Genomic DNA, 24125 nt, shown 5'->3' with positions numbered 1-24125 from the left:
CTCACATACTGTAACTAGAATGAAATTCACTTTCTATGATCTCTCTCCATCTCTCTGCTCTGATAGACATGAGCCTGCAACTCTCATCTCTCCAGCGTTGCACTTCATCATAAATTTCCTTATAGAATCAATAGCCTCGCGAAGGGTTCTGAAGGAACTGCAGCACCCCTGATGAATTGAAATACATTTGCCATATTTATAGAATTATTGCTGTATGTTCAGAAATAAATGAAATAATTCAGAATAGCCTACTACACCATATGAAGGCCCATAATTTATCCACAGAGGATCAATAGCTTCTTTAAAAAAAGCCTAGCTGTGGATTGTAGCCCAATAACAAGGAATAGCCTACAGTCGGGAACGTGCCGCAAATCTGCCGATGAAAGAACAGCACACAGGCAAAACAGGCCTTTCGCAATATTTAAAATAAAATCAAGGGAAAACACAGGTTGGGACGCAAATGGCTCCTGCTGAGAAGAGACAACTATGCTGTAGGCTACCAAAATATTTGATCAACTTCCAAATTTTGTTTTACAAGAGAGAGAGAGAGAGAGAGAGAGAGAGAGGCTTTTGGCAGGAGCCAGCGGCCATCACTAGCGAGTGAGTTGTGCATCACTGGGTGAGTCAGTGAAACTGAAACATATTTTTAGGACTATAATTTCCTCCTCATATTGTAGTCTACAATATGTCTCCACACACCTGGCCTAGGCTATTGATGGATTCAAGACAAGGTTGTTTTTTATCAGTTTGTCAGTGTCAAAGTAGCCTGCCATTTCGATCATTAATGCGGTATTAAAAAATATTCTGCCAAAGTCTCCAGTCATGCAAAATTATGTAGAATTGCATGAAATGCGTTTATAAAAGGCCACATTTTTCCCGGACCCTAGGCTACAATTTTTTTTATCTGCAACTTCTGTAAGCGCCTCTACTCTACTGCTCTATGTCACTACGCAAATGCGATGATATACATGCAATGTTTATTCAAAAGTTTTTTTCTCTCATGTGTTTTGGTACCTCAGAACTCCCCAGGTCACCCCCCCCTCGGCTCACTTTTTGTTCCGGCACCTCCAGATTTACAAATTAACCACTGATGATCAGGCCTACCACCATCGTGTTGTCGGGAAAACTTAATGATGGTGTTGAAGTCGTGTGCGGCCAAGCAGTGGTGGGTGAACAGGGTGTACAGGAGGGGACTGAGCACGCAATACTGAGGGACCCCCGTGTTGAAGGTCAGCGTGGCAGATGTGTCACCACCTGGAGGTGGCTCATCAGGAAGTCCAGGATCCAGTTGCAGAGGGAGGTGTTCAGTCCCAGGCACCCACGACTGCATGGCCACGCACTACTCCAACACCATCATCAAGTTTGCTGATGATGCAACGGTGGTAGGCCTGATCACCGGCGACGATGAGACTAGTGGCCTGGCAGTGTGGTGCCCAGGACGACAACCTCTCCGTCAACGTCAGTAAGACCAAGGAGCTGATCATGGACTACAGCAGTGGTCACCAACCTTTTCTGAGTCAAGATCACTTTCGCAGACAAAAAGCAAGCAGAGATCTACTGCTCAGATTTTTTTAAACATGACTTACATTTATTTTACATTAACCTAATAAAAACAGTTCTGCAGGAATGAGGTTTGTGCAGTAGGCTTAATACATTATCACAGCAGATTGGCTATATCCTTGGCATACCAATATTGTTCTTATCAGACCATATTATATTTCCAAACTCAACCTTTGATTACAAAATAGATCAGTTGGTGTAGCACTTGCAAGGCACAGCTGAGCATAAATTGAAATAATTTGCAAATAATTTGCTTTTTTATTTTACTGGACTGATGGTACCTGCATTTGATGGTCATGGTGCTTTCAAGACATGGTCAAGTCATGACGTCAGTGATCTTCAGGTCGGAGCTCTAAAAAGATGCCGACTTGGAATTCCGAGTTGGATGACAGTTTAAAACAATTTTTCACAGTCGGATCTCATTTATTTCCGAATTCCCAGTTGTCTTGAATGCACTGAAGTCGGAAGTCAGAGATTTCAGAGTTCCCAGTTGTTTTGAACAAGGCATTAGTCTCAGCGGAGGGAGGGAGAGAGCAGCAGAGGGTCCGCTTCTCACAGTCCCTGCTCTCTCCTTCCTTTCATCCGGTGAGACTGACCAGAGAGAGGGGACACAGTCTTCCACCTGATGGCGAAACTCGAGTCGCACCGCATCTGCCTCATGCATAAATTCATGTTGTTCCTATTACCAGAGAAAGTGAAATATTCCTTGATATTAAAATAGACACGACGAGCTGCTAATAATAATAAAAACACAGGGCTATCGATACACTAGGCTACTCATTCATTGCAGCTGTAGCGCGAGTGGAAGTAGGGAGAAGCGCGTTTTATGTTTTGTAGTAGTGTTGAATTAAAACAGTGTTGACAGTGCTTCATAATAACAGCAGCTCTTTGCTGTATTCATTGACAGTCTCTCTCTAGTCATGGTTTTAAAAGTTACTCATCGTGGAAGCTGCAGGCACCATGATTTGAGCTATCCGATTGGACAGAGCAGTAGGTGCACACAATTTAGCCACAGGGTCTACCAGGTAGGCAGAGTCTTTTCAGACAAATCAAATGGTTCAAAATGGTAACACTGCCTACACGGTGCACAGGGCTTCTAAATGAAGTGCACCTAACACCAGCAGCGCAACACCAATAAAAAATGGAGCGCAAAACTTTGTTGGCTTTCACCAGAAATGTTTGGTGATCAACTAGGTTCACGATTGACTTGCTGGTGGCCACTGGGCTACAGGAAACAGGGGGCAAGCGCGCCCCCGTCCACATAGGAGCAGTGGAGTGGAGCAGGTCAAGAACTTCAAGTTCCTCGGTGTCCAAATCACTAAGGAGGTTGAAAAGATTTAGCATGCCATACTCAAATCCTCAAAGAGTTATACAGCTTAAACATTGAGAGCATTTTGACTGGCTGCATCACTGCTTGGTATGGCAACAGCCCAGTACATCACTGGGGCCGAGCTCCCTGCCATCCAGGACCTCTATATCAGGCGGTGTGAAAGGAATGCCTGGAGAATCGTTAGACTCCAGCTACCCAAGCCATAGACTGGTATTAATAGCCATAATATTGTTTTGGAACTGGCCCTGTATTTACTGTAGCTTACTTACTTCTTGTGTTCTTGTTATTTCTTATTTTTGTTCTACCTTATGTTATGTTTAACTATATTGACACTGATTACTGCATTGTTGGGTTTAGAGCTTGCAAAAAAGGCATTTCACTGTACTTGTGCAGTGAAATTGAAATTGAAGCACTTGTCTCATATACCAATTAAAATATATGAGATGGATTACAACAGAAAAATAGAGAGCGAAATACGAGAGGTCTTTTTTTCTTTTACTAGTCTCTCCTGCTTCCTCTTCCACGCTCTGACTACAGATATCTTGCCGAAGACCATGACTTTTTAACAGAACATACACTATTGCTACCTGTTGCCATGCCAACCCCATGAATTTGTGTTTCATACACCGCACCCACAGCTGCATGTGCAAAACCATAATTTGACAGCGCTAATGTGTTAGTGTTGACGTTAATATTCTGCACACTCACCTGTGGGACTGTAGGCAATATAACTTAACTCATTTATGTTTTGCCTTATGTTTTATCTGTCCATGTTCTCTCACCAGAGAGAAAGGCATCCTGGTCAGTCTGTAATTCATTTTCAGTGTTCCCCTCCCATATATTGGTGTACCAGAGGCACACTGTAACCCACGCAAAGCTGGAGGGCTCCAGGCAATTCAGGGCCCCCACCCACCCACACACTCATCTGTAATGTATTGGACATTTGGAAAATGCCTGCCTTATTGCTCTGGTGTTTTAATATTCTGAGTAGTGCATTTCTGTTTATTCGTCACATTATCTTGTAACTACAGTACCAGTCAAAAGTTTGGACACACCTACTCATTCAAGGGTTTTTCTTTATTTTCACTTTCTACATTGTAGAAAAATAGTGAAGACATTGAAACTATGAAATAACACATGAAATCATGTAGTAACCAAAAAAGTGTTAAACAAATCAAAATATATTTCATATTTGAGATTCTTCAAAGTAGCCACCCTTTGCCTTGATGACACACTATTGGCATTCGCTCAACCAGCTTCATGAGGTAGTCACCTGGAATGCATTTCAATTAACAGGTGTGCCTTGTTAAAAGTACATTTCTGGAATTTCTTTCCTTCTTGAACCAATCACTTGTGTTGTGAAAAGGTAGGGTTGGTATACAGAATATAGCCCTAATTGGTAAAAGACCAAGTCCATATTATGGCAAAAACAGCTCAAATAAGCATAGAGAAACAACAGTCCATCATTACTTTAAGACATGAAGGTCAGTCAATACGGAAAAATTCAAGAACATTTAAAGTTTCTTCAAGAGCAGTCACAAAAACCATCAAGCGCTATGATGAAACTGGCTCTTATGAGGACCGCCACAGGAATGGAAGACCCAGAGTTTCCTCTGCTGCAGAGGATAAGTTCATTAGAGTTACCAGCCTCAGAAATCAGCATTTAACTGCACCTCAGATTGCAGCCCAAATAAATGCCTCACAGAGTTAAAGGAACAGACATCAACTGTTCAGAGGAAACTGTGTGAATCAGGCCTTCATGGTCGAATTGATGCAAAGAAACCACGACTAAAGGACACCAATAATAAGAAGAGACTTGCTTGGGCCAAGAAACATGAGCAATTGACATTGGACCGGTGGAAATCTGTCCTTTGGTCTGGTGAGTCCAAATTTGAGATTTTTCATTTCTTTGTGAGACGCAGATTAGGTGAATGGATGATCTCCGCATGTGTATTTCCCACCATGAAGCATGGAGGAGGAGGTGTGATGGTGTGGGGGTGCTTTGCTGGTGACACTGTCAGTGATTTATTTAGAATAATTTGTTTTTCAACAGGACAATGACCCAAAACACACCTCCAGGCTGTGTAAGAGCTATTTGACCAAGAAGGAGAGTGATGGAGTGCTGCATTAGATGACCTGGCCCTCACAATCACCCGACCTCAACCCAATTGATATGGTTTGGGATGAGTTGGACCGCAGAGTGAAGGAAAAGCAGCCAACAAGTGCTCAGCATATGTGGGAAGTGACTACCTCATGAATCTGGTTGAGAAAATGCCAAGAGTGTGCAAAATTGTCCTCAAGGCAAAGGGTGGCTACTTTAAAGAATCTCAAATATAAAATATATTTTGATTTGTTTAACACTTTTTTGGTTACTACATGATTCCATACAGTATATGTTATTTCATAGTTTTGATATCTTCGCTATTGTTCTACAATGTAGAAAATAGTAAAAAATATAGAAAAACCCTTGAGTAGGTGAGTAGGTGTGTAGGTGTAGGTGTGAGTAGGTGTGTCCAAACTTTTGACTGGTACTGTACCTTAATCATGACTGCTGCATTCAAATGCAATGAGAGAGTTTGTTCTCTTATTGGTTGATTTATCGCAGGCATACAGATCTGGGAAGAGGCCAGACTCTAAATCAACATAAATGTACTTTTAGTTGTATAAAAACAAATAGCGTCTCTGCTGAAGAAATAGAACATAATTCAATCTGTGGCTGCACTTTTCACACAGTCTAGCCTGGGATACTATCTGCATGCACATTAAAATTCAAATCAACATATATTTCACACTCCCAGTTAATGGAACAATATTATGTAGCTATCAACATTCAAAACATGTCAGATGTGAGTAGGTTCGTTAAACTTCTTATGGCTGCAGGGGCAGTATTGAGTAGCTTGGATGAAAGGTGCACAGAGGTGCCCAGAGTAAACGGCCTGCTCCTCAGTCATAGTTGCTAATATATGCATATTATTATTAGTATTGGATATAAAACACTCTGAAGTTTCTAAAACTGTTTGAATTATGTCTGTGAGTATAACAGAACTCATATGGCAGGCAAAAACCTGAGAAGTTCCACTTCCTGTTTGGAATTTTTCTGAGGCTGGTAGTTTTTCAACCAAGCTCTCATTGAAATTACAGCAAGATATGGATGAGTTTTCACTTCCTACGGCTTCGACTAGATGTCAACAGTCAATAGAACTTTGTCTAATGACTCTGCTGTGAAGGGGGGCCGAAGGAGACAGGAATGAGTAACCAAAGCCATGAGGTGACCACGCTTTGACCATGCGCGTTCACGTGGGAGGCAGCTCCGTTCCATAGCTCAACTGAAGTCAATGTAATTCTCCGGTTGGAACGTTATTCAAGATGTATGTTAACAACATTCTTAAGACTGATTCAATACATAGTTTGACATGTTTCTACTGACTGTTACGGAACTTTTGGACATTTCGTCACGTTATAGTGGACGCGCTTTGTGACTTTGGAATTGTTTACCAAACGCGCTAACCAAAGTAGCTAATTGGACATAAATAACGGACATTATCGAACAAATCAAGCATTTATTGTGGACCTGGGATTCCTAGGACTGCATTCTGATGAAGTTCATCAAAGGTAAGGAAACATTTATCATGTATTTTCTGGTTTCTGTTGACTCCAACATGGCGGCTAATTTGGCTATTGTTCTGAGCGCCGTCTCAGATTATTGCATGGTTAGCTTTTTCCGTAAAGTTTTTTTGAAATCTGACACAGCGGTTGCATTAAGGAGAGGTATATCTATAATTCCATATGTATAACTTGTATTATCATCTACATTTATGATGAGTATTTCTGTTGAAACGATGTGGCTATGCAAAATCACTTGATGTTTTTGGAACTAGTGAATGTAACGCGCCAATGTAAACTCAGATTTTTTGATATAAATATGAACTTGATCAAACAAAACATGCATGTATTGTGTAACATGAAGTCCTATGAGTGTCATCTGATGAAGATCATCAAAGGTTAGTGATTAATTTTATCTCTATTTCTGCTTTTTGTGACTGCTATCCTTCGCTGGAAAAATGTCTGTGCTTATTGTGGTTTGGTGGTGACCTAACATAATCGTTTGTGGTGCTTTCGCTGAAAAGCATATTTGAAATCGGACACTTTGGTGGGATTAACAACAAGATTACCTTTAAAATGATATAAGACACATGTATGTTTGAGGAACTTTAATTATGAGATTTCTGTTGTTTGAATTTGGCGCCCTGCACTTTCACTGGCTGTTGTCATATCGATCCCGTTACCGGGATCTCAGCCATAAGAAGTTTTAAACACTATGCAAAGTCTCATACTTGGTATTTCATTCACTGCACTGCTCGACGCAAGCGTGCTGTTGGGGTGTACCCAGGGGAGTAAGTCAATTTGTATCTGTGTGGAGTGGTTATTTTAGGCCTACTTACTGTGTGTGTGTGTGTGTGTGTGATGTGTGTTTGTTTTGAGGTTTTGCTCCAGTGAGTAACAGTGCCATTCAATACCTGAAAGCCACAGTGTGGAATTAAGGCCTCGTGCTGAAAGAGATAAATGCACAAATGCAGTTTTCCTGCTTGCTCGCGTTTCCTCCTCCTTCCTCCTGTTGCCATCATCCGTCTCCATCAGTCCGTGTGCACCTCTTCCTGTCTTCCGGGACGGCCCGTCAGTCTGCGTGGGGAATGTGTAGAAAGGGGGAGTTGACACCTGGGACCTCTCCACTCATCTGTGTGTACCAGAGCCTGTCTGCCAGAGGGTGTCTGTTTGTGTGAGGCAGAGGTCTGCTGGGCATAGGAGCACGATGGATCCGGGACTATTCTTATCTGTACACTGTCTGGCTTGGCCCATCTGCTGGAGACAGCCCTGCAGTCTGAACATAGGCCTATCTGATAGCTGTCCACCGCTGTCTGTTTGGCTCGGAAGTTTGGCTCGGCTGCTGTGGAGCTTAGAGTTCAGCCACCCATGGGAATAGTCCATCGAACGACAAGGCTGCTTTAGACACATTTACACTGATATGAGGCACCACTTGGACAGGCTTTCTGGGTCACTGGAATCTAGTCAAGAGGACAGAGAGATGTGGTGAGGCGTATGGAGAAATCATGTGATCAACACTGTGCCATCCAATAAAGAAGATTTCCTTACTCTGTGAGGGCTTAAGCAGAAAATTTGGGTTGCAGGGCAAGATGCAAAGGACAATAAGATAGTGAATTACATTTAAGTGATAACTCATAGACACGACACATGAATTAAAAAGGTATCTAGTGATAAGGTTGGAGGAAATTAGGGGCTGTGTGTGTGCGTGCGTGCGTGCGTGCGTGCGTGCGTGCGTGCGTGCGTGCGTGCGTGCGTGCGTGCGTGCGTGCGTGCGTGCGTGCGTGCGTGCGTGCGTGAGTGCATGTGTGCATCGTGGCCGTAATGTATATGGCTTAACCGCTTAATTGTTTGTTCCCAGAAATGTCTCTGTCCCTGCCTGCCTTAGTGCCTTTCTTCATTATTCATGAACCCTAATTACCTGCGCTCTGTGCCTCCCACCCTGCCTTCCTCTTTCTATCACTCTCACTTTCTCATCCAGCCAATGGAAGAAAATAAAAAGAGATAGCAAGCTGGTTTCTCTCCATCTTTCCATGCTGATATTCATCACCCCTTATCCTCACCTCTGTCTCTTCACCCTTCTCTGTCCCCATCTCTCTCTCCTTCTGAAGAGCTTCTCTCTTCTCTGTCCCATCTCTCTCTCCTTCTGAAGAGCTTCTCTCTTCTCTGTCCCCATCTCTCTCTCCTTCTGAAGAGCTTCTCTCTTCTCTGTCCCATCTCTCTCTCCTTTTGAAGAGCTTCTCTCTTCTCTGTCCCCATCGCTCTCTCCTTCTGAAGAGCTTCTCTCTTCTCTGTCCCCATCTCTCTCTCCTTCTGAAGAGCTTCTCTCTTCTCTGTCCCCATCTCTCTCTCCTTCTGAAGAGCTTCTCTCTTCTCTGTCCCCATCTCTCTCTCCTTCTGAAGAGCTTCTCTCTTCTCTGTCCCAATCTCTCTCTTCTTCTGAAGAGCTTCTCTCTTCTCTGTCCCCATCACTCTCTACTTCTGAAGAGCTTCTCTCTTCTCTGTCCCCATCTCTCTCTCCTTCTGAAGAGCTTCTCTCTTCTCTGTCCCCATCTCTCTCTCCTTCTGAAGAGCTTCTCTCTTCTCTGTCCCAATCTCTCTCTCCTTCTGAAGAGCTTCTCTCTTTGTCTCTGTATCCTTCTAAAGAGCTATCTGGTTCTATGTCTCTGACCCAACATGTATGTTTTTCCCCATCTGCAGGAAGCTGTTGGAGGTGAAGGTCATTGATGATGAGGAGTATGAGAAGAACAAGACCTTCATCATCCAGCTGGGGGAGCCTGTGCTGCTGGAGATTGGACGGAAACATGGTCAGTGCAGAGCCCTGCGGGTGCAAAGCTGCCATTTACTGTAGCAGCCTCATGTTATCGCTGTCAGATTTAACAGTCTTAAATGTTGTATTTCACAGATCAGTTATACACAACATCTGTATATGAAGGATGGAATGGTAATTCTGGAAGTGCTGTAGTTTTTTGTTGTTGCCCCTGGCAGATCCATGTTGTAAGTGATGAGGTTGCGGCACATAGAATTACAACACATGACATCCTTAACCTGTCATTTATTTTATTCCAAATATAGGTGGTATGTTGCTTTCATAAACCCATTAGTGGGGATTGGTAACATTAAGAAATATATATTGAAAAACAAACACATCACTAAAATGTATTTTATGGCCAGGACATGTCCCTGAGTGTACAAATGGTTATACTGTAGTTGCACATTAATTGACATTAGTGACTTGCGGGGGATTTCATCAAGACTGAGAGTGGTTGGTCCATGTTAGTGCTGTTTCTCCAGGCTATTCTTCTCACTGCACATTCATTATAGTATTTTACACTAATGTAATGTTTTTGGTGCATTTCAATTATTCCTGCATTGCTGATACGCATGAGATTTTTATTTTTTATTTACGCCCTCACAAAACTCTGTGTATTGATACATTGGTATACAGTTTATTCACAGAGAATTAATTTGATAAATAAATGACATTGCGTTTTTGTATACAGTGAGCTCCAAAAGTATTGGGACAGTGATACATTTTTGGTTGTTTTGGCACTGTAATCCAGCATGTTGGATTTAAAATGACACTAACTATGAGGTTCAAGTGCAGACTGTCAGCTTTAATTTGAGCGTATTTTCATCTATATCGGGTGAACCGTTTAGAAATTACAGCACTTTTTGTACATAGTCCCTCCATTTTAGGGGACCAAAAGTATTGGGACAAATTCACTTATATGTCTATTAAAGTAGTAGAAAGGTTAGTATTTGGTCCCATATTCATAGCGAGCAATGACTACATCAAGCTTGTGACTCTATAAATTCGTTGGATGCATTTGCTGTTTGCTTTGGTTGTGTTTCAGATTATTTTGTGCCCAATAGAAATGAATGGTAAATAATGTATTGTGTAATTTTGGAGTCACTTTTATTGTAAATAAGAAACAATTCTACATTAATGTGGATGCTACCATGATTACGGATAATCCTGAATGAATCGTGAATACAGATGCACAAATATCATACCCCCAAGACATGCTAACCTCTCAATATTACAATAACAGGGGAGGTTAGCATTTGTTATCATACCCCCAAGACATGGTAACCTCTCAATATTACAATAACAGGGGAGGTAAGCATTTTATATCATACCCCCAAGACATGCTAACCTCTCAATATTACAATAACAGGGGAGGTAAGCATTTTATATCATACCCCAAGACATGCTAACCTCTCAATATTACAATAACAGGGGAGGTAAGCATTTTATATCATACCCCAAGACATGCTAACCTCTCAATATTACAATAACAGGGGAGGTAAGCATTTTATATCATACCCCCAAGACATGCTAACCTCTCAATATTACAATAACAGAGGAGGTAAGCATTTTATATCATACCCCAAGACATGCTAACCTCTCAATATTACAATAACAGGGGAGGTTAGCATTTGTTATCATACCCCCAAGACATGGTAACCTCTCAATATTACAATAACAGGGGAGTTTAGCATTTTTTATCATACCCCCAAGACATGCTAACCTCTCAATATTACAATAACAGGGGAGGTTAGCATTTGTTATCATACCCCCAAGACATGGTAACCTCTCAATATTACAATAACAGGGGAGGTAAGCATTTTATATCATACCCCCAAGACATGCTAAACTCTCAATATTACAATAACAGGGGAGGTAAGCATTTTATATCATACCCCAAGACATGCTAACCTCTCAATATTACAATAACAGGGGAGTTTAGCATTTTTTATCATACCCCCAAGACATGGTAACCTCTCAATATTACAATAACAGGGGAGGTTAGCATTTGTTATCATACCCCCAAGACATGGTAACCTCTCAATATTACAATAACAGGGGAGGTTAGCATTTTTTGGGGGGGTATGATATTTGACATTGAAGTGCTCCTCTCTGCTTCACAGGAGACTCCAATGAGAACAAACCAGCCAACGATGAGGAGGAGATGTCCAAGATGGGCTGTCCCAGCCTGGGAGAACACACCAAGCTGGAGGTGGTGATAGAGGAATCGTACGAGTTTAAGGTAACCCACAAAAACAAACAAACCCCCACAGACACACCCCTCTCTCATATGTGCCCCTTTCTCCTCTGTCCCACCCTGTCCTCCTCTCTTCTCTATCCCCCCCTGTCTCCTCTGTCTCCCTCTGTCCCTGCAGCATCATATTTGTGACCGACCACCTAGATTCGGTCTTATGTTGCAAAATTTGAAATTGTGTTTTTTCTCCACACCCTCTTAAGCCTTAACCTCACCCATCTCTTTAAGGATTCCCCTGTGAGGCCATGTGCTAAACAGAGTGAGTAAGGTAGTGTTGTAAACAACCAAAGAATAAGACAAAAAGTGGTGAAAGTAGTAGCCTATAATAAGGAAAATCTCCAGATAAAAATACACGTTATATAGTCCTTGGCCTATATCCTAATCTGACTTTGGTGCAGGTCCTGTTGTTCTTCACATTACTGTCTCTGGTAAACAAACAATATATCAAATGAAATAATGTATTTGTCACATACAGAAGGTGTAAATAGTACAGTGAAGTAGTTACTTGCATATTTGCATAGTAGCAATATAAAAATAGACAGTGTCCAGATTAAAATATTTTATAAATATTTTATAATTATTAGATGATACTTACCCAGACACTTGTCTAAATGGATGGGTGAAAGAAGGCATTAATATGAATATGAATCTGCAGGTAGCTAAACCTAACCTACTAGGTTCAATGTTAGCTAGCTAGCTAACATTATGCTATAACTAGCAATGCCAATGGGTTTCTGAAATACAAATAATATTACTACAAAGATCATACATGTTACATTAGCTAGCAAGCTAACGTTCACTAGCTACCCTTTAACTTTGAATGAAAATGACTTTCTGACTAAATTAGAAATGTATAATAGCTGAAAATGTAGCTAGACTCTTACCCATATACATGGATGAACGCTTCACAGCAGACTGGAACCCCTTTAACTTTGTTTTGTTTGTAAAGCTTGTTTGCCCCACATTGTTTCAAGTCACTCCGGTTTGTACTGACCGTGTGCAGAAAGCAACTTTTTCCCACTGATCTTTGTCGATAGTGCCTGCCAAATTCAGGGCAGCAATGTTGATGACAGCAGTAGCAACACTTTTGCAGTTCTCCATGGCTAACTTTATATCTTTTGAAAAAGCTGAGTAGCAAGGATTATCTACATGCTACATGGCAGACCAATCCAAACTTATCTCTTGGCATGTCCAGCCCATCCATTATCTCAGTCAATCATGGCTAGCGGGAAGGTTCCTGTCGTTTCCGTAGCTAAACCAATTCGTTTCTGTACGTTATCACAATCACACCATGAGTAGTTAATCATGAACATACTCCACCGCCTTTCTTCTTCTCGGAGAGTTCTTTATTCCTGTCTGCATGATGTACTGAGAACCCAGCTGGCTGTATGAACAGGGACAGTATATCCGGAGAGAAATGAAACAGAGTATGTTACAGTCCCTGATGTCTCTCTGGAAGGAGATCCTCACCCTGAGCTCGTCTACTTTATTGTCCAGAGACTGAACATTAGCAAGTAATATACTCAGAAGCGGTGAATGGTGTGCACGCCTCCTGATTCGGACTAGAAGTCCACTCCGAAAACCTTTTCTCCACCGGCGGTATCTTGGAGCAGCCTCTGGGATAAGTTTAATTGCCCTGGGGGGTACGAACAAAGGATACAAATCGGGAAAGTCATATTCCTGGTCGTAATGCTGGTGAGTTACCGCCGCTCTGATATCCAAAAGTTATTTACGGCTGTATGTAATAATGCAAAAAACTTTCTGGGCTAATAATATAAGACACAAAAAAACAAAATACTGCAAAGTTGCTTAGGAGCTAGAAGCAGAGCTTCCATATCTGTCGGCGCCATCTTAACATACGCCTAGTTCCTGAAACGGGTCACATTTATTATAAGCATGTCTTTCGCCAGTGAGAGAGGTCACTGTCTTGTTACTCCTGTCGAGATCTGCCCTCCCTCTTCCTGTGAGGAGACTGTCTGGACAGAGGCCAGCCAGGTCACCCGCTCAGTGGAGCAACTGAAAAAGAGGGATGGGTCATTGCCCTCTAACAAATGAAGAACAAACTGGGCGAGATTACATTGTTTACCACACAAATTGGAAACATCAAACCAACCCTTACCCCTTCCACTCTAAATATGACACTTCTATCCATTCTATGTATTGATAACTCTAGTCTAGGCTGAAATCTGATTGTGTTTTTTTTGTTTTTTTTGTTTAGAACACAGTAGATAAGCTGATTAAGAAGACTAACCTTGCTCTGGTGGTGGGCAGCAGTAGTTGGAGAGAGCAGTTTGTCAATGCTGTCACTGTCAGTGCAGGTGAGTGCCTCTCTCTCCTTCACTCCTAAATCTCTGGGACAGACTCACTAACGCTGCTCTTGCATTAACGGAGAGTCAGAGGAGTGGTGTTCAGGGCAGAGAAATCACACCCTCTACTTTGGGAGGTAGCAGTAATGAAATCACAGACACACAAAGTTGCTGTTTGAAAATGTATAGATGCAAGAAGCAGTGTCAAGTTCAACTTTATCCCAAGCAAAGCAATAAAGGTGAAACTTTTATTTCCCTACTAGCGCTGACTTTGTTGATAACTGCTGTACCTTATTGAGGAAAAATGTCCTCAATATGTGATTTGTGGTTGTCTCACCTAGCTATCTTAAGATAAATGCACGAACTGTAAGTCACTCTGGATAAGAGTGTCTGCTTGTTAAATTACTCAAATGTAAAATGTAACTGTAATTTTGTACCACGTAAAAGTTGAATAAAACGCTGCATCTCATCAGAATGATTTGTACTATATGTGTAAACACCTCTCGTTCTCTCCCCCAGGGGATGATGATGAGGAGGAGAGTGGGGAGGAGAGCCTCCCGTCCTGTTTTGACTACATCATGCACTTCCTCACAGTGTTCTGGAAGGTTCTGTTCGCCTTTGTCCCGCCCACAGAGTACTGGAATGGCTGGGCCTGCTTCTTTGTGTCCATCTCCCTGATTGGTGTTCTGACGGCTGTGACCGGGGACCTGGCCTCTCATTTCGGCTGCACAGTGGGGCTTAAGGACTCTGTCACTGCCGTAGTATTTGTGGCCCTGGGGACTTCCGTTCCAGGTGGGTGCCTGTCTCTATGTAGCCTACTCTCTCTGTCTGTCACTCTTTCTCTGGGCTGTATCCGTCTCTTGTCCGTGTCAGAATCAGTTACCTATTTCTAACCATCTATTTCTGCTTACTTTATGTTCACAAAGACACATTTGCCAGTAAAGTGGCGGCCATCCAGGACCAGTACGCTGACGCCTCCATCGGCAACGTAACGGGCAGTAATGCAGTGAACGTGTTCCTGGGCATCGGCGTGGCATGGACCATTGCGGCCGTCTACTGGAAGACCAAGGGCAAGAAGTTTCTTGTAGAGCCTGGTTCGCTGGCATTCTCCGTCACCCTGTTCACCATCATGGCGTTTGTGTGTGTCCTGGTGCTGATGTACCGCCGCCGGGCCGGCGTGGCAGGGGGAGAACTGGGGGGCCCGCGGACCGCGAAACTCCTCACCTCCCTCTTCTTCTTCTCCCTCTGGTTCCTCTACATCCTGCTGGCCTCCCTGGAGGCTTACTGCCACGTGCCAGGCTTCTGAGAGAGAGGAGAGAGCTTGTCTCCTATTGTTTACATGTCTATCCCTCTCCTTTTTGTGTACTTTTCTGAGTGTTTTAAAGTATTTATATTGTTTATTATTATTGCTACTGTGGATGCTTGACTCTGAAGACTTTTACCCCATTTACAATGGCATGGATGGCAGCCTTAGCCATTCTGTTGGAAGCGTACTGGCACCAGTTAATGACTTGGTGTATGTTTTGAGATGACTTATGCCTTGAGGCATAGCTTTATCTAAATAGGCTGTCTGCACAAAACGAGGGAAATGAAATGACCTTTGACTCTTCTGAGAATGCTCCTATTTTGTTTATAGTCTATCCTGAACACTTAGCTCTTTTAGCCCCACTGATCGTCTCCTGCATCTCTCCATTCAGATAGAGGATGACCCTAATCAATCAGTCAATTTCTTGGAGATGATAGCACACTGACTCAGAAGAGCTGACCCAGATCCTCCTTCTCCCCATGTGTGAACATGGTTCCTGGTTGACCAACTATGTAACCCCTGACGCCCCACAAGCACTGTCATTCCCATGAAGGTTCTCAGCCTCTGCCCTGAACATTGACTACTACCCTCAGCCCATCCTAACCCTCTTCTTTTTCAACAACGTTGTGCGCTTGTGTTGTGGACATTTTCAAAATGGATTTTCGTTTTTGAAAAGTCAAGATAGTCAAGATGTTTGAACAATGTAAGTGTTTGTAGATAAAACAGTGCCATATTCTCTTTGAACAGGGTCTAAAAATAACTTGTGATAGGAGTTAATGGGATAACTACAGTTGGCACAGTACTGCATTAGAATTAGTAACCACTGAGGCCAAAACATAATGTCAGATGTTATTCAGGAAATGGTGATCAGTTGAAAAGCTGTTGTGTTTGTTAATAAGATTAATATTAATATTTATCTCAAACTATTTGTTGTATATCATGTCAAAGAATAATATTACTACTAGGTGTGTACATGTGAGAGCGTGAGTGTGTTTTGTTGTATTGAGTGAAGAATAATTGTATGATAGAAACATTTTGAAGTATTGTATGTAACATTTTAATACGGCTATCCTCATGAGTGAAAGTCTAGATGTGAATCCAAGCTGAACACAGTAACATGTGAATATATCACTGCCTGGTTCCCTGATCCACACTCTGTCTGAGGACAACCTCAGTCTCATAAGGACTTCTTCCAAGATATTTTTTATACAGGACACTAATCTATGTGAGACAATCTCTGCCAGAGATTTCCAGCTTATTTAAAGTGTGCTTTACAATTTTAATTTGAGCCGATGTACTGTAGAAGCACATTTTTTCCAAGGGTTTTGTATGAGTGTGTGAGCGTGTGGATGTGAATCATAATTCAAGGTATATGTACTCCTTGTCTTCAGAGTTTGATGAAAGGCATTGCTTTATTCCATCCTAAATGTTTACTCAACATGGGGGTATGGATTTTAATGATGAAATGTCTACACTTCTGAGTCCTCACAAATCTTTTTGCATTATTCTCTGTCACATTCAGGCTTTGAACATATTTCACCTACATGACTATGTCAAAGCACTGCATAGAGGAGAAAAAAGGTTTTAAAACCTGACGGTTAGTTTATTTCCTAAACATAGCACATACTGTGTACAGTTTTTGAAATGGCAACAAATAAACAAAACTATGATGATACTGTAATGAAAAAAAGACAAAAACCAAATGATTGCCAAACCTTACTATAATTTGCATAAGGATAGTGTGTAGACTTTGTTTTTGAAATTTAGGATCCTCAGATCCATTGTTATTATTTCTAGATGTATTTATAATTACATGATCATTGCTGCTTTTATTTGGATTAATATGCACGCTTAATGTATGATCAGTGGAAATAAAAGTTGTTTATTTATTATTGTTCAAAATTGAGTTTTATTTAGTCCTTAATCAGGACTTGGAGCCCTTTTTAATCATAACTGGTGGCTGATTTTACAGGATATATAAAAAATGTCATTCTTCCCATGCAGCGAGTACGCATGTTTGTATCAGTATGCTGTTTTTTATTGATTCACACGGGTAAACATTGTTTTATTGAATCTGAACTGCATTTGTCAGTGTAAAACAATGTGCTCGACAGACCCTGGTTACTGTGATTCAGTATTCCAGTTACTGCCACACCTGACCCATCACTGCACATTCATTACTCTCTCACTGTTTACTTTTTGTTCAGTGTAAAAGTCTCCATAAATAACTTTTCTTACATTACATAATCATTAAGCGTAGTCGCTGTGCCCTCATTTCCTCGTCCTCCATCTGCTCTGATCAACCTGGGACATATGCTTCAGGAAGTTTTCATGATGCTTGTTGTTTGGCATCTCAATGGATCACACACCACAAGCAGGGAATTTATAACTTTTGTTCTCAAATGCTTGTGCTTCTAGCTCCGACAGTGCAGCAATATCTAACAAGTAATATCTAACAAATTACACAACATATACCCAATACACACACATCTAAGTAGGAATGAATTAAGACTATATACATATGGATGGAACAGACTAAGATACAGTAGAAAAGTATAGAATACAGTATATACACATGAGATGAGTAATGCAAGATATGTAAACATTAAGTGAATGAGATACTGTAGAATAGTATAGAATACAGTATATACACATATGAGATGAGTAATGCAAGATATGTAAACATTAAGTGAATGAGATACTGTAGAATAGTATAGAATAACCTATATACATATGAGATGAGTAATGCCAGATATGTAAAGATTATTAAAGTGACTAGTGTTCCATTCCTTAAAGTGGCAGCCTCTAATGTGCTAGTGATGGCTGTTTAACAGTCTGATGTCCTTGAGATAGAAGCTGTTAATCAGTCTCTCCGTCCCAGCTTTGATGCACCTGTACTGACCTTGCCTTCTGGATGATAGCGGGGTGAACAGGCAGTGGCTCGGATGGTTGATGTCCTTGATGATCTTTTTGGCCTTCCTATGACATCGGGTGCTGTAGGTGTCCTGGAGGGCGGGTAGTTTGCCCCTGGTAATGCGTTGGGCAGACCGCACCACCCTCTGGAGAGCCTTGCAGTTGCCATACTAGGCGGCGATACAGCCCGACAGGATGCTTTCAATTGTGCATCTGTAAAAGTTTGTGAGGGTTTTAGGTGACAAGCCAAATTTCTTTAGCCTCATGAGGTATTCGTGAGAAGACCGATTTTCTGGATGTCTCAAGGTCTGTCAAACACCGCTGTAGCTCTGCCACTTTCACCGCAGATGAGGAAATGCAACATTGGCAGATGCGGTGGATTGGGACACATACAATGCAACAACAACAAAATCTCAGTTGACAGTGCATGTCAGAGCAAAAACCAAGCCATGAAGTCGAAATAATTGTCCGTATAGCTCCGAGACAGGATTGTGTCGAGGCACAGATCTGGGGAAGGATACCAAAACATTTCTGCAGCATTGAAGGTCCCCAAGAACACAGTGGCCTCCATCATTCTTAAATGAAAAAAGTTTGGAACCACCAAGACTCTTCCTAGAGTTGGCCGCCCGGCCAAACTCATCTCTGCAGAACTCCACTAATCAGGCCTTTATGGTAGAGTGGCCAGACGGAAGCCACTCCTCAGTAAAAGGCACATGACAGCATGCATGGAGTTTGCCAAAAGGAACCTAAAGGACTCACAGACCATGAGAAACAAGATTCTCTGTTCTGATGAAACCAAGATTGAACTCTGGCACCATCCCTACGGTGAAGCATGGTGGCAGCATCATGCTGTGGGGATGTTTTTCAGCGGCAGGCACTGAGAAACTAGTCAGGATCGAGGGAAAGATGAACGGAGCAAAGTACAGAGAGATCCTTGATGAAAACCTGCTCCAGAGCTCTCAGGACTTCAGACTGGGGCGAAGGTTCAACTTTCAACAGGACAACGACCCTCAGCACACAGCCAAGACAACGCAGGAGTGCTTGTAGCGTCATACCCAAGAAGACCCAAGGCTGTAATTGATGCCAAAGGTGCTTCAACAAAGTACTGAGTAAAGGGTCTGAATACCCTTGTCAATGTCATATCAGTTTTATTTTTTTATACATTTGCAAACATTTCTAAATACCAGCTTTTGCTTTGTCATTATAGTGTATTGTGTGTAGATTGATGAGGGGAAAACACTATTTAATCCATTTAGAATACAGCTGTAACATAACAAAATGTGGAAAAGTCAAGGGGTCTGAATACTTTCTGAATGCACTGTATATAGACAGGTGTGCCCCTTTCCAAATAAATGTCTAATCAATTGAGTTTACCACAGGTGGACTCCAATCAAGTTGTTGAAACATATCAAGGATGATCAATGGAAACAGGATTCACCTACGGATATGGAAATGGAAGAGTAGGGTTGAAGAGGCAGAATCAGGAGACAGGAGGGATACGGATTTAGCAGAAGGGAGAGATGATAGGATAGAAGAGGAGAGAGTATTGGGAGAGAGCGAGCGAAAATTGCAACATGCATAACCATCTGGGTAGGGATTGAGTGGTAAGGAGGGGAAAGAAAGAGTTGGAAAGAAATGAATCAAAGGCAGACGTTGGGGAGCTTGATTAAGATTACTTTATTGGTGAATTGCACACAAGGTCCGAACAAAATTTGACTTTCGCTTTTAACCCAACCCCTCCGAAAGAGACACATACATGTTTTGGAGAGGTGCGGGGGGCTGCCACACTGGGTGCCCGGGGAGCTGTTGTTGTGGGGGATTAAGTGCCTTGCTCAACGGCACCACAGCTCTTGGGATTTGATTCCAGCAACCCTCTGGTTGCCAGCTCACTTTGACAGATTTTTCCCTTCGGACCCGGGATTCAAACTGGCAACCCTCTAACTGCTGGGTAACCCCTCTAACCGCTAGGCTACCTGCCATTGAAGTCGCCAAGTATGAAGAGCGGTGAGCCATCATCAGGAAAGGTCTGAAGTTCATTGAGGAACTCTTTAAGGGCACATGGTGGGCAATACATGACAGCAATGCTAAGCTTGAGTGGACAAGTGACAGCGTGGAATTTCAATGAGGAGATAGACAATTGATAGAGAAATGTGTAGCCTTGTGCCACTACTGCAACGGCCAGATACTCTCGGACTATGAGAGGAAACGTAATCAGATGAAGAGCGCAGCTGGAGTAGCAGTGTTCTCTGGGGTGATCCATGTCTCCGTCAGGGCCAAAAAGTCAAGGGATGGAAGGGCAGCATAGGCTGAGAGGAACTACGCTGCCAGAGATCAGACACTAAATTAGAAGGGTTGAAACCAAGGGGTGGGGAGCATCTAAAGCCTACAGGGAGAATAGCAAACAGGTATAGAAAACACACAATTGTCAAAGCTACAAAAGAGCAAAATTAGATCATCATAAATTACCATGTAAGATAATCAAGTGAGAGAGTGGTGTGGAGCCTTCCTCTCTTTCCTTCCTCAAACAACTCTGCAGAACCGTCTTTGTTACAGCAGCGGTTTTAGTTTAAGCGCCAAAACCCCCGCTAACACGACCACCGCTGAGAGTAAAGCACTAACAATAATTGCAAATTGCCTTGCGGAGGTGAAGAGCACACCTCCCGGTACTAATTGCTGATTGCCTAAGAGAGGCGAAACCCCTCCCCCTCCAATACTGCCACTGATTACCAAAACAACAGTCACAAATTGCCCTGCCCCTTAATCCTGGTTGATGTGTCAACAATCATCTGCAAGTTATGAGCAGTCAGCAGTTCACACACCAAATAGTCTACTGGGAAGACAGGAAGCACTTAAAGTAGACAGCCCTAGCTAGCAAAAACACCATACTAGACAACAACAGATTAAGACAAAAATTATTCTTATCACTCCTGGAGATATCAGGAGTCCTCTAGATATAGAATGAAGTAGAGGTCGACCGATTATGATTTTTCAAAAAAAGCAGATACCGATTAATCGGCCTATTTTTATATATATATTTGTAATAATGACAATTACAACAATACTGAATGAACAATGAACACTTTTATTTTAACTTAATATAATACATCAATAAAATCAATTTAGTCTCAAATAAATAATGAAACATGTTCAATTTGGTTTAAATTATGCAAAAACAAAGTGTTGGAGAAGAAAGTAAAAGTGCAATATGTGCCATGTAAAAAAGCTAACGTTTAAGTTCCTTGCTCAGAACATGAGAACATATGAAAGCTGATGGTTCCTTTTAACATGAGTCTTCAATATTCCCAGGTAAGACGTTTTAGGTTGTAGTTATTATAGGACTATTTCTCTCTATACCATTTGTATTTCAAATACCTTTGACTATTGGATGTTCTAATAGGTACTTTAGTATTACCAGCCTAATCTCGGGAGTTGATAGGCTTGAAGTCATAAACAGCGCAATGCTTGAAGCATTGCGAAGAGCTGCTGGCAAACGCAGGAAAGTGCTGTTTGAATGAATACTTACGAGCCTGCTGCTGCCTACCACCACTCAGTCAGGCTGCTCTATCAAATCATAGACATAATTATAATATAATAACACACAGAAATACGAGCCTTAGGTCATTAATATGGTCAAATCCGGAAACTATCATTTAGAAAACAAAACGTTTATTCTTTCAGTGAAATACGGAACCGCTCCGTATTTTATCTAATGGGTGGCATCCATAAGTCTAAATATTGCTGTTACATTGCACAACCTTCAATGTTATGTCATAATTACGTAAAATTCTGGCAAATTAGTTCGCAACGAGCCAGGCGGCCCAAACTGTTGCATATACCCTGACTCTGCGTGCAATGAACGAAAGAGAAGTGACACAATTTCCCTAGTTTAGTATTGCCTGCTAACATGAATTTCTTTTAACTAAATATGCAGGTTGAAAAAAATATACTTCTGTGTATTGATTTTAAGAAAGGTATTGATGTTTATGGTTAGGTACATTCATGCAATGATTGTGCTTTTTTCGCAAATGCGCTTTTGTTAAATCATCCCCCGTTTGGCAAAGTTGGCTGTCTTTGTTAGGAAGAAATGGTCTTCACACAGTTCGCAACGAGCCAGGCGGCCCAAACTGCTGCATATACCCTGACTCTGTTGCACAGAACGCAAGAGAAGTGACACAATTTCCCTAGTTAAAATAAATTAATGTTAGCAGGAAATATTAACAAAATATGCAGGTTTAAAAATATATACTTGTGTTTTGATTTTAAGGAAGGCGTTGATGTTTATGGTTAGGTACACATTGGTGCAACGACAGTGCTGTATTCGCAAATGCGCTTGTTAAATCACCCGTTTGGCGAAGTAGGCTGTGATTCAATGATAAATTAACAGGCACCACATCAATTATATGCAACGCAGGACAAGCTAGATAAACTAGTAATATCCTCAACCATGTGTAGTTAACTAGTGATTATGTTAAAATTGATTGTTTATTATAAGATAAGTTTAATGCTAGCTAGCACCTTACCTTGGCTCCTTGCTGCACTCGCATAACAGGTAGTCAGCCTGCCACGCAGTCTCCTGCCACGCAGTAATGCCGATTACCGATTGTTATGAAAACTTGAAATCGGCATTAATTAATCGGCCATTCCGATTAATCGGTCGACCTCTAGAATGAAGCACACAGCTGGAGCATGAGAAGCTGGTTATATACACAGCTGTAACGCTGACCTTCCGGGATACGGATTGAAAAGAGCCCTTAGATGTGACTAAGTCTGACTTTCTACCAGAGTTGAGGACTCTGGTAGAAGGTCTGCCTCTACTGAATGCCTGTGTATCTCATACCAGTTCCTGTACGGCCAGGGACCAGGCTTGCTTTAAAGAGCAATCCAAAGTCAAGGTTATATGAATCAAGCCACAGAACACTTCAAATTGTGCAATTATGACTCCGTTGGAGTGAAACCATGCCACCCTTGTACCCTGCAGAACCAGGCATTCCCTCTTCCCCCAATCCCCTCTTTATCAGTTGAACTTTTCTCCTATTACCCAGTTGAGGCTGGTTACTGTAGTGTTTCAGCAGTAGAAAGCTATTTTCTGATCTGTTATCTATGAGAGTAGCAATGAATTTAAATAATTTAAACGCTTGACCTGTCGTAAGCCTTGCCAGATGTCAAATGTCACAGCTCAATTGTTATTCCAGACAGTTTTCAGTATCAAGAGTTAGTTTGATACCAAGCATAGCACAGGAGGGTAAAGATCACAATTCAATTTCAGGGCTTGTATAGTCAATATGAACAATCAATATTCTATAATATACTATGAATTATTCATTCTGGTCTATTGAACATTAAACATAAATCACAGAAAAAAATCACAGTACTGTACATCCTTGTTGTTGATATTGTCCTTAATCAGATTTTTTTTTTGCGAAATCACCAGAAATAGGAAAGGAATGTTTTTCAGGTATGAGCACCCCTGGGAGGGAAGTTTCTGCTTTGCAGCTTCAAAGGGATTTCTCTGGTCCTTGGGCTGTAATAAAAGTTCATGTGCTCATATTTTGAAGTGTGTTTAATACATTTATTAATATACTTGTAGCAAATAGAGGCAAGATAAAGTGTGCACCTCTGCATGTATTTTTAGTGTTTCTTGTTGCTAGGCGACCTCTCAAAGAGTCATTGTCTTTCTGTCATTGTGTTGTCTGTTGTTGTTGCAGTTAGGTGGGCGTGTTGGTTGTAATTTCCATTTAAGGTCATTCTCCTCGTCTCTCTGACTCACTATAAAGTAAATTAACTATTGTGAAAGAGTTAATCTTATAGAGAGAGAGAGAGAGAGAGAGAGAGAGAGAGAGAGAGAGAGAGAGAGAGAGAGAGAGAGAGAGAGAGAGAGAGAGAGAGAGAGAGAGAGAGAGAGAGAGAGAGAGAGAGAGAGAGAGAGAAAGAAACAGAGAGAGAGAGAGAGAGAGAGAGAAAGAGAGAGAGAAAGAAACAGAGAGAGAGAGAGAGAGAGAGAGAGAAAGAAACAGAGAGAGAAAGAAACAGAGAGAGAAACAGAG

General features: G+C 41.7%; 1 protein-coding gene across 6 annotated transcripts in view; it reads left to right on the top strand.

The window, feature by feature from the left end:
- Positions 1-15168, top strand: part of LOC120021677 (sodium/calcium exchanger 1-like) — a 45572-nt gene extending 30404 nt beyond the window's left edge. The window contains exons 3-8 of one of the 6 annotated variants that reach the window (XM_038965503.1): positions 9191-9294; positions 10462-10480; positions 11406-11544; positions 13775-13880; positions 14382-14654; positions 14789-15168. In XM_038965503.1, the coding sequence (XP_038821431.1) occupies positions 9191-9294; positions 10462-10480; positions 11406-11544; positions 13775-13880; positions 14382-14654; positions 14789-15168 (1021 nt within the window). Of the gene's footprint in view, positions 1-9190; positions 9302-10461; positions 10481-11405; positions 11545-13774; positions 13881-14381; positions 14655-14788 lie in introns of all 6 variants that reach the window. The other 5 variants (XM_038965501.1, XM_038965507.1, XM_038965506.1 and 2 more) reach the window with 5 other exon arrangements.
- The last annotated feature ends 8957 nt before the right edge of the window (positions 15169-24125 follow it).

Source organism: Salvelinus namaycush, chromosome 26 (assembly GCF_016432855.1).
Source record: "Salvelinus namaycush isolate Seneca chromosome 26, SaNama_1.0, whole genome shotgun sequence".
Taxonomy (NCBI): domain Eukaryota; kingdom Metazoa; phylum Chordata; class Actinopteri; order Salmoniformes; family Salmonidae; genus Salvelinus; species Salvelinus namaycush.
The sequence above is the reverse complement of the archived record's forward strand: the minus strand, read 5'-3'. Positions and strand labels throughout refer to the sequence as shown.